Source organism: Nymphaea colorata, chromosome 12 (genome assembly GCF_008831285.2).
Source record: "Nymphaea colorata isolate Beijing-Zhang1983 chromosome 12, ASM883128v2, whole genome shotgun sequence".
In the NCBI taxonomy this organism is placed as follows: Eukaryota; Viridiplantae; Streptophyta; class Magnoliopsida; order Nymphaeales; family Nymphaeaceae; genus Nymphaea; species Nymphaea colorata.
In genome coordinates this window covers 12468276-12479850 of record NC_045149.1, presented here as the reverse complement: position 1 = coordinate 12479850, position 11575 = coordinate 12468276, and the positions used below count along the sequence as shown (strand labels likewise).

At 35.7% G+C, this 11575-nt stretch overlaps 1 protein-coding gene across 1 annotated transcript; it reads right to left on the bottom strand.

The window, feature by feature from the left end:
• Nucleotides 1–230: 230 nt before the first annotated feature.
• Nucleotides 231–11126, bottom strand: LOC116265427 (ATP-dependent Clp protease proteolytic subunit 6, chloroplastic). The gene is made up of 10 exons (XM_031646017.2): nucleotides 10990–11126; nucleotides 10830–10903; nucleotides 10642–10685; nucleotides 5057–5126; nucleotides 4022–4223; nucleotides 3844–3909; nucleotides 2408–2548; nucleotides 1429–1482; nucleotides 760–852; nucleotides 231–539 (listed from the first exon to the last, which is right to left on the bottom strand). The coding sequence occupies exons 1-10, from the start codon at nucleotides 10990–10992 to the stop codon at nucleotides 492–494; spliced, it is 795 nt and encodes a 264-aa protein (XP_031501877.1). The 5' UTR covers nucleotides 10993–11126; the 3' UTR covers nucleotides 231–491.
• Between the last annotated feature and the right edge of the window lie 449 nt (nucleotides 11127–11575).

Sequence of the window (11575 nt, the reverse complement as noted above, 5' to 3'; positions counted from 1 at the left end):
TCATATTTTAACGTTTCCAGTTAGATGCTTCAGCTGAAGTAGATGCCATATAACAACTGAAACAGGCAGTTAAGAAACAAGTTTGGAACTTCAGCAAATCATTTTTCCTCAATAAAAGCTACATGCCTACCTGAAAATATATCTAAAACAACCGGTAGGCAAACCATATGCCCTTATTGTTGGCAGAGAAACTTGTTTGGCTTGAGCTTATAGAAGAGGGCTTCCAGAAAGGTGCCAGAAGTTACTTTCAGATGCTTTCCTATTACGAATTAATAAAAGCATCTGAAAGAAGCAAAATTAAGAACATGATCAGAGTAACCAAATTATTTGTACACATTTTTACAACGTGATGAAATGCAAGCCCTGTTCATACAAAAAAGCCACGTAATACAAAAAAGCCACGTAGTCAGCCATCTGAATTAACACAGGCATCAGAATATGTCACCGCAAACTCAAGTGGTCGATCTGTCAGTTTGCTGATGTTTGGATTTCTAATACTCTGTTTCCAGAACTCCATCAATAAGTCCAAACTCCATTGCCTGAAGAAGACACATGTATAAGGTAGATGTAAATTTTTGTACCACAATTTTTTATTTCTAAACGATTTTTTCTGTCTCGGGAGTGTGCATGTGTTTGTGTTTAAGTTTGTGTGTGTGTGTGTGTGTGCAAGAGAGAGAGAGTACAAGTCTTTTTCCACTGAACAAGAAAGACAACTATCTTGACACATTGCATGAAGAAAATTGTATACTAAGAAAGTACCTCAGAAGACGAGAGAAACCGATCCCTCTCAGTATACTGCTGAACCTTTTCCAATGATTGACCAGTAAATGCAGCATACATTCTGTCAATTTTCTGCAGAGACCGAGAGGCAATTTACTCAACAAAAATAGCACATATAACATCCATATATGAGTCAAAAGTAAAACGCGTTATTTAAAAAAAAAACTGAGAAAATGAAATGCCGTTTAAAACTTAAAAAAACGTGTTCTTTTAAAAAACGTTAAAAACACGTTTTAACTTTTTTTAACGTGTTTTTAATGTTTTTTTTGCGTTTTTTTCACTTTTTTTTCTTTTTTTTTTTCACTTTTTTCACTTTTTTCATTTTTTTCATTTTTTTAATGCCAAAACAGTTTCTTGTTTATTTTCTGTTTTTTATTTGTTTCAAATCTACTTATCTTTTGATATTTGTGTTATTATTTTTTCACTTATTTTATTTTTCCCTCATTTTTAGTTTTTTTTAATTTTTTTAAAAAAATACCATTTTTTTCCCGTGTTTCTCAAGTCTGCTGTATTATGCCAGACAAAACCTCACCATTTAAAACTCCGAAACGTTATTTGTGACTATGGTCAAAACCGTAGATTAAAGAGAATAATGATATACACAATCAGCTAATATTCACAACCTATGTATGTGAAAAAGGAACTTACATGACGAGATTGAACTGCTTCATTAACTTGGCGCTTTACATCCTCCACATGACCCTGAAGCAATGATGCAAAAAGGATTGATATCATTATTAAGCAAAGTAATTCTGAATTGTATTCATCAACAAGATAACTAAATTTGGCAATGCTAAGAGGTTGGTTGATCCAAGGTCCATATGGCAAAATGTAAATTTCCTAAACAAGCTGAATCATGACACACACAGTCATTGCTATTAACAAAACTGACCAGTACTCAACACGCCAAGCCTTGGGGTCCGCCTCAGATAGAAAGTCAAAGAAAAAGGTTCTAACATATATATATATGTGTGTGTGTGTGTGTGAGTGTATATATATATATATATATATATATATATATATATATATATATATATATATATATATATATATATATTGTCTTAAATCAGGCTTTAACAAATAGTTAGTTTTAAATCTTCTACAATGTTAAATATTTAGTTTTACATCTTCTACAATGTTAGAAGATAAGCAACTTGCAACAAAAAAGCATGCACTTTTAAACTTGTAAAAAGAATATCTTGTAATCTATGTCACATGGGTGCAGGGTGCAGGTACGGATGTGGCCAACTTTTGAAAAAACTTTAGGTGTGGGTGTGGCAAGAATGTATATAATTCTGTGTGTATATATGCATATAAATCATTTGCTACATAACTATTTAACATTTTAACTGCTTTGTAGCCTTATTTATCTATATTTACATATAAACTTTTTTGAACTAGAGATAGTTATGTGCTAGTTGTGTGCACATTTAAAATTGCTAGTTTTGGCCTGGTTCGGCTGACTGAACCGGATGTGCTGTGTCGGAGAAGCACAAGCACCAGCGTCGACATGGGTGCGACAAGGGTGTAGCAGCCATTTCAAAGCACCCATGTGATAGCTTGTAATATGTTCTCATAGAGAATGCAGCATAATGTAATTACAACAGATGTAGAAAGAAAATCTTACTCCACAACCACTTTGCGGCTGATGAATCATAATGCGTGCATTTGGCATTGCAAAGCGCATTCCCTTTTCTCCTCCAGCAAGAAGAAGAGCCCCTTGGCTTGCAGCTACGCCAAAACATATTGTGCCTACCTTTGGTTTTATCTATACAATGAAGAAAACTGACTTAGTGAGCATCGTATATAGCTCTCTCCCTGCAAACAGTGAAACTGGTGGACAAGATCCAAATACAGGTGCAAGTATGTGGAATCAATCTGACAGGTGGTTGCATAACAAAACTCATATTTTTTGTCCATTAAGTCTCCATCCAACTCAAGGTAAAACACAATTCCTGCATAAAACCAGGTCCAATAGGCTCAAGGACAAAGATTTTTCAGCTTAGGCAAATGAACATTGAGATATCAGCAGGTAGCACCATATATCCACGGACTGACAAGCAAGACAAAGGAAAATTTTGCTAGCTTTCACGTGATTTTCGAATTAAAACTCCTTGCAGTGTCCACGACTTGAGAAACGAAAAAGCGAAGCACTGTGTGAACTGGAGGTTGGAAGTGGGACACCTTAGGCTTTACGAAGAAAGGTGGGAGGAAAGAATTGAAAATAGACTGGGAAAGAAGTAAAGAACTGTGCAAAAAGTAAATCAAACTGGAAGGAAGCATAAAGAAAGAAAAGGGTAGAATGAAAAACAAGAAAGAGCTAAAGACAATGCCAGGAAAGAAAGAAGCTCTTTCTATAGAAAGTGAGCTTCCTCTACAGCGAAGAAAGGACGTGCATGTCCACAAGACAAAAATGGTGTTTCCCACTATGTTTGAGAAGTGCCTTGCTTCCTGCTTCTAAAGAGCAATACCTGGAAAATATGCTTCCCACCCATTATGCACTTATGACAAGCCAGCTTCTAGTTAGCCAGAAGAGTGGTAGCTTGAGTTTGACAGTCCCTATAGATACAAGCCATAGCCAATCTTGCACCTCATGGGCCAAGATATCTATCCAATTAGTGGTTTACCCTCAAAATGTAAAAGGAAACAGTTATTATTGACCCTATAGCGTCCTCCAGTGGCTAAAACAATTGGTTATTCTAACTGGAACACTTATGAAGTAGGAGTTGATATTTTCCTCAGCTTTTCATCCTATTCATTTTTAGTTATACTTATACATAACAGCAGGCTTAAGATCATCTTCCTCAGCAGTGTAGATGGCTATTGAGCTTTGGAATAAAACAGAAAGTGTGATGGATAAAGATCCAGATGAACAATGCTGCAAAATTAGTTTGAGTATCAAAATTTTCAGGAGAAACAACAGATCGACACACATATAAGCTATAAACCGTACTACAGTCGCATAGATTTTGAACTTTGGAAGAAAACAAGCAAAATGGATAAATATACACTAGAATTATGCTGCAATGTTGGTGCAAGTTTCAAATAATAAGTACAGCTTACCCAAGACATGCAGTCATAAATAGCTAAGACAGAGTATGTACTTCCACCAGGGCAATTTAAATATATCTGCAAAATAAAAGTCAAATGCAAGAATCACTTCCAAAACACATGAATCAAATAGAGCTGAAAGAGCATTAAAACATGGTTAGCACTAAAACATGGTTATAGTACAACAGACCAAGATATCTGCTTCGCTATCGATGGTGGCTAGTGTGACAAGCTGTGATATGACTTGTTGAGCCACTTGAGAGTTAATTGGCTGCCCTATGAAGATGATGCGGTTGCGTAACAGTACTGATGTCAGGTCAAGAGGACCTCCTGGAGTCATTACTGCTGGCATTATGGGTGGATTCCCTTTTCTTGCTTCTATAATATCATAGCTGTAACAATGCACCAGAAAAGAAAAAAAAACATATTGTTATTATCAATAAGAGGAAAAGAAAACATGGAATATTATCAACAGAATAGAATGGACCAGTAAAAATTTTACCATGAAGTTTATATAGCTCTAACAAGAAAGATAGCCATTTGTACATCAACTCCACCCACATATGAGAAAGGAAATGGTTGTGCAATGAAGCATACAGTAATGCATCAAACATATTTTTAACAAGTAAAAATCATAGATTATATTGAAAACAGCAAACAGGCTTCAATACAGCAGATCTTCAAATTAGAAAGGCATCCAAAAAAACTTTTTCATGAAGTAGTTAATGAAGTCTAAATGGTTATGCATGTTTATTCTGCTTGGAAAATTTCCATAAAATTCACCTAATTATTATCCCTTCCAGGCACATTATTTTATTTGTAGGATACTAACACAATATTGTAGAACTAAGTCTTATTAAACTGTATTTTTCACATTTCAAATGCCAGGTTACACTCGTTCCCCTTTTGATTTCTTGTGCTCATCTGGTGGTCCTGCACCAGCCGGATTGTTTTAAAATTGCCCATGGCATTCTCAGTCCAAACATGGAGATTGTTTCTGCTGCTCTTATCACCTTGAGGCGGTTCATTTAAGCAGGTACCAGGTCTTCTTGGATGAGAAAGCTCTCAGGCTCATGAACAAGGCAAATGCAGTTCACCTCACAGTTGAACAAGAAAGAGGAACATAACTATGTATTTATGAACTCTCTGAGAGAGAAAAATACATACTTCTGCAGAAATAAGCTAAACACTGTAAAGTTTAAGAAAGTATATTCCAGAAAATTACCTAGATTCACTCAGGTAGTTAAGTCTTTCACCAAAATTTGAAGACAAGTCCTTCCTTTTATAGGATAACCCTAACCACAAAATGGTGAATGTGAGAAAACTCATGCACAAAGTGAATATACATATAAATCTTTTATGCAGCTATCTAAGTTAGGAAAAGAGCCAAAATAGTGCAATAAAATAAGTGTAACACAAAAATATGAGCCTTGATTATGCAACTAACTTTCAGGCATCAACAGTAAATGTTGTTGGAAAGCGAAGCAAACTGTAAGCAAACAGCTGAGACTCATCTATTAAGTCACTTTTACCTCATATGGAATCTTAGAAGCCAAAGTCAATAAAAGGAAAACTAACTTGAAAAGGATTGCTACTTCTAATCCATGTGACAGGGGACAAGCTTGTTCTAATGTTTCCCTAAGACAGAAGATGGGATATTATGGAGACTGTCAAATAATTTTTCAAACACCGGAACAAACTGAATACAAATTCCAACTAGGCCTATGTGAAGTTAACAAGTTTTAATAGTCCTTCAGGATGCAAAGTCAATTGAGTTATGAATATGGAAATATAATAACGACTGTCAGAGAGAAGTAAAATTAGACCTGTGAAGACTTTTTCAAGAAAACACCAATTTCAGGCAGTGAGGCAGATGACTTCCAATACTTTCAACAAACAAAAGATACTTGTACAATTTCTGGTAGAAAGAACTATATCTCATATACAGATCATTCCACTAGAATGAGATGCTTCAGGACCACATAAGTCATTTTCTAATGGCCTAAGGACCTAGGCTAAGGTGTTCCAAACCTACACCATGTCAGTGGCCTAAGCATTCCATGTCCTTTGTCAGAAGCTATAAAATGGACCTGTTATTCACATGCCATCATAATTCAACCAAGTCAGGCACTGTGAAGCTATATCACATGGGTGTGGGTGTGGGTGTAGGTGCTCATACATAAGAAAAGCAATTTCAGAGAACATGGGTGTGAGGACTAGCGATGTCAACAAATCAGATGTACCTTTCATTGTATCTCATTTATCAGATGTCCACATATTCAGGTTCAAATTTGAAATGGAATATGGAAGAAGTCGATATACCATATTCACAGTCCAGATCCGACCTTGAAGTTCACATCTGAGAGGTTAGTGAATGATTTTGAAATATAGACTACCTGGTAGTCTATTATTATTACTTAACCCAGCCATTATGATGGAATTCTAACCATATCTTATATAGGTCCTCTTATCTCTTACTTTTAAGAGCTTGGGTAGTGAAAAAAGGAGCGAACAAGAAGTATCAGCAACAAACGCTTTTATTATGGGCAGAACATAGTATTCATATTGACCTATTATCTGCCCTTGCATTTGGCATTGAGTAGACCCCATACACTAACTGTCCTAGTTATAACGTACCTTTTGCTTCTAGAACAATTTGAAATCCCTTTTTGATTATAGATCTACTCACAATGCTTTCATTCCTAACCTTATCAGTCAATATATAATCAGTATTTTATACATTGTGTGGCTAGTAAGGTTGGTGAACTAGACGAAGATTCAGAAAGCAATAGTTCAAACCCTTGGTAAACAAAAGCCTACAAAGCATTTCCAATGCCAAGCCTTGAACCACTCAGCCATCTGTGGTACATAACCTTATCTTATTAATTATGAGCCAAAAACTAAGTGGATAATGAGTCACTTATATCATTCAGTATAGATATGACCAATTCAATATCATATCAAAATTTTCGTCATGGGACAATCTTCCTTCAACTTTAAAGGGATAAAAAAGAACAACATACTCATCCTTGTCAAGATGATGGGTGTTCCCATCTTGTTGTTATTATATTTATAATGAACTAGACCAATGGGTTGGAATGAATCAACAAATGGATCCTATCCTTTCCAGTTTCTGTCCAAACTTTTCAACAACACCCTTCCCATGAGTTATAGTTCTATCATAAATTGATGAATCATCCCATAGATTTTTAGTCTATAACCTTATGGTGTCTTCAATTGTCATTGCCGGCTGGAATCACAATATTTTGAGATCTGGATCATGGTTTGCGTCTATTAAATAAATAGTTGAAATGCATAAAATGGCAAATTCTCCAATTGGAGGGTGTAGACTCTTCTTGCTGATCAATGTGATTACTGTACTGGGTAACCCCATCATAGATTTGATACCACCCAACACATATATGTTTGAATTGAGATAACTATCTTTTCAATGTTGTTGCATCCCCATTCCGGAAAATAACTTTGTCCCTCGTTGGCGCTTGGTCTCAAGTCCATGAAAGTGAAAGCCTTATTTCTATAGTGAACCAATTCATTGACATACACCACCAAGCCCTATGTGCAGCTGATGCCATTGAATCAGCTGCCTTACCTTTTGTACCAGCTATTAAGAAGTGTTTATGAAGTAGCATAGGCACCTTGTTTAAGTGGAGGTACCACCAAGTCATCCTTCAGTCTGCCCTTTATTGGGTCAGCCTAGTAGGAGGACTTGTTCTTTATTGATTCATTGAATCTCAGCTTAATTCAGCTATTTCTTGGCTTGAGTCAGCTGTTTCTGGGCTTGACTCGGCCAAAACTCAATTTGATTTGATTGAAACTTGGTTTGACACAACCAAAACTCATTCGGCTTGGTGGAACCCAGTAATGAACTTTGTCCTTTTTTATCAAATGAGGCGATTTAGTTACTAGTTATTTAATTCCTTAATTTTGACAAGAATCTTCTAACTTATGGAATATAAGAATTTAGAATGATTGTTCATCTATTAATTACAAAAAGTTGAAGCTAATTAGGCTTAACTTCAGGTATGATTATCTATTTTTTTCAACTTTTAGGGCATTGGGCTCCCTACTTTTTGACTTTTAGTTTTACAGAGTGTATATGTACATGCTGTATTTATTAACTACTGTATAGTTGTAAATGTTAAATATATTGATTTTAAAGCATGTTTTTTGTTTACTTGTTTTTCATTAATATATTGATTCTTGCTACTCAGTTTTTTGAACTATGCAACTATAGAGTAGGAGCAGCAGCTTCATTACCTGATTTTCTTGTTATGGAATAAGTACAACTTGAGTATTACATTACTTGATATTAGGTTGACTTATTTCTAAGTTGTACATGTATTCAAGTCATTTTTCAACCTTTTTATGTTTAAATGATAAATTGTATATTGTTTTTCTTTCAAAAACAATAGTTAACAAAACCAGGCCCGAATCACAAAGTTGACCTGCCAGGTACACCGTGAAGAATAGATAAATCACATCTGAAGCACTAGGTTTTAAAACATAGTCACTGACTGTGTTGGGTGCAGTCAACGCACCCACGACCGAGTCCATCATTTTCTAGTCTCAGTCAACTTTGACCATGCTCAAAACTGTCCAGTTTTTATGATTTTTTTTTAATGTGTACACATATGCAGGGCATGAAAGGGACTCCTTTCATGCTTATCTGCATTTCATCTTTTTGTATTTTATTTTGTTCTTACTATTGTACATATAGTCATATACATTTTTCTTTTATATAATATGTGTGTGTGTGTGTATATATATATATATATATCATCCAGTCTTGTCCATGCACCCACATTTTTTGACATTACTTCATATCCATGCATGCACCGCACCTGTACTGGTACCCATGTGACATAGAGTGTTTTCCTTTTTATTGCTGCATCAAAAACTAAATCATAGGCTTATGATAAAAAGAGCAATTCTTGTAAGATTTTTAATATGAATATATTTACGCTTTGAAGAGATGCATGGTACTGTTCTAGGATTCCCTTTCCTAGTATCATGAACCCCCATTTCCATCATCTCCAAATTGATGTTCCAAACATATTCTTGTCATTTATCTCCACACTTCCCCTAGAAAAGAAGAGGGATAAGATATCCTGAAATTATTCCATTGAAACCTTCTAGTAGGGTTAACCGTTGATACATAGTCCAAGCTTCATTATTAAATCCTTTACTCTAGGTTTTGATATTCTCTTTATTAACAAATGGCGATTATATAACTTAGCTAATAACAAAATATGCTTTTATGGACAATAAAATATATCACATCACATATAATGGTTGTTCTGATGCATTATAAAAACTCTTTGGTTTTGGGATGAAAGAACATTCTCTGCAGTGGAGCAAAATATATCCCATTTCCCCCCAAAAAAAAAAAATTGTTTTTTGGATTTCTAAAGGAATGTTGTTGTATTCCCTTAAACAGTGAATGAATTGCTTGAATTCAGTACAAACAGCTATCATTACCCCATAACAACATTTGCTTTCAGACTTTCAAACCAATCAATATAACCCTAGAGAGTGGCTTTTGCTAGAATTCAAGTTTTCCCTGAAAATTAGCTTCTGATATAAAATTTTGAATATTCGGAAATGCTCTCATTATTCCCAACAGGTCAAGTTGGTAATAAATAGCTTCTTCCAAGTTTATTCCAAAGCACGACCTACTTGCTATGCTTGCAACAATATGATTGGTTCACCAGGTGAAGAAACATTAGATGTTCGATCTCCTGAAACCAACACTTTTCATGTTATTTGTTGTATAGTAGTCTCTATAAGCTTATTCCAAATTTGTATCCCCTGGGATCAGTAAACATTTTGGAACTTATTAACCAAAGCAACACATCTTTGTGCCATTTTGAGCTCAGCACCAATCAAGAGACCTCATAGGATGGAAAGTTATAGAACTATGAGACCAAGCAACGATATTAGAAAATATCAATTATTAAACATTGTCACACATATATTTTTTTGGTTGGCCTGTATCCTATGTTGCGAAAAGGTGGTGCGTAGTCTTCTTAGGGGCTGGATCGACTTGTTTCCAACTTCTGAATTTGATCATTAGGTTTTTCTTTGATCTACATTTCAGATCGTGATTTCTGTTACATTTTTCAGGGGAAAAAACAGAGGTTTAAATTGATTTTGCAAAAAGCTTCAAACTTTTCATTGCTAAATTTTACTTGCAGTCTGAGACCTTGAATTTTCACCTCTTTCAAAAGCAGATATCGGCACTGAACATAGGTAACGCAACATTGGCTCTCTTCTAGGTAAATTTGGATAAATTCAAACGACAGCTTAGATCAATCAAATTACCCGGAACTATGTTTTCTAGCACGGTCCTACTGGGAGAGCAACAAAATGCATTTTAAGGAACCCATATTGTGTGTGCGCGGGTTTCTATGTGTGTTTGCTAACGTAGACGCATGCGTATGCCGAACCCAAATACATGCCGTATCTCTCAGAAAATATTAACTAAAATCTACAAACCAATAACATAGACCGGAATGACATAATTCCAGGTTAACAAGTAGGTAGAGCAAACATAATTCGACAAACACCTTATCTAAACAACCTATATGTGTTAAGGAGCAGAAGATCACTGAATTGATGAATTCACTCGGCAGCAGGAAAATAACCAGACAGTTCAGTACAAAATCCTAATTCAGCCAAATTCATGCTCTTACCATGCTAGCAGTTGGAAAAGACCAAGAAGGCCTGTAATAAACACTAGATAAGCAAAACAGTTCGATTAAGAGCAGATGAACACAACAAGATACTCACCAGAGGAATTAGGCAATGCGCAAAGGAAGGGCTTAAGCGAACCCCTGCACATACACACACACACATAGGCACACTCAACAACTCAGAGAGTAATAAAAAACCACTCGTCTGCGTTTCATCAAACAAATAACAAAGAAAAGGAATTAGTGGCAGCAGATTGAGAGTAGCTGAAAAGGAAATCCTTTTACCTGCTAAGGGAGGAAGGAACAGACGGCCGCCTGATAAAACCACCCTTAAGATTGAATGGTGCAGAAATGGCCGCCTGAAAATGAAGCAAAACCAGCGTGAGAGAGAGGCAGAGAGAGGGGGGAGGGAGCGAGAGATAGAGACGGCGAGCGTGTGTCTCACCATGGTTGCCACTGGCGGTCAGGGGAAGCAAAAGGAGAGATAGAAAAGCACGAGGACACAAGGGAAGCCCGAGAGGGAGAACCCGCCGTTCTTTCCACCAGGATAATTTGTTTCCCCAGCGTAACCGCAAAAGTAAGGAAATACCAAACATACCCAATTTAAAACTGATACGTATTTAGCAAATATTTCAAAACTTAGGTAGTGTTCAGATGACTAGAAAAAATGATTTTTCAGAAAGCTTGTTTTGTAAAAATGATTTTTTTTATGAATTTTGAAAAAATATCTTTCATATGTTTCGGTGGCTAGGTGAAAACTGAATTTTTGATGAATACCCTGAAGGGTAGTTTTTTCACAAACAGTGTTTTCAAAAAACTGATCTGGTTTTTCTGAAAACACTGTTTTCAAGCCATTCAAACAAGCCAAAAAAATATACATTTTGAACATTTTGCTTCTAGAGTGCCTTTTTAGTTGTATATCCAAACGCACCATTAGTCATGTTCTTTGAGATTTTCCCAACTGTAAATGCAAATTAAGAACATTGTTTTCTTTCTTACTCACATTTTGGTGGTTAGTGAGAGGTAAAGGT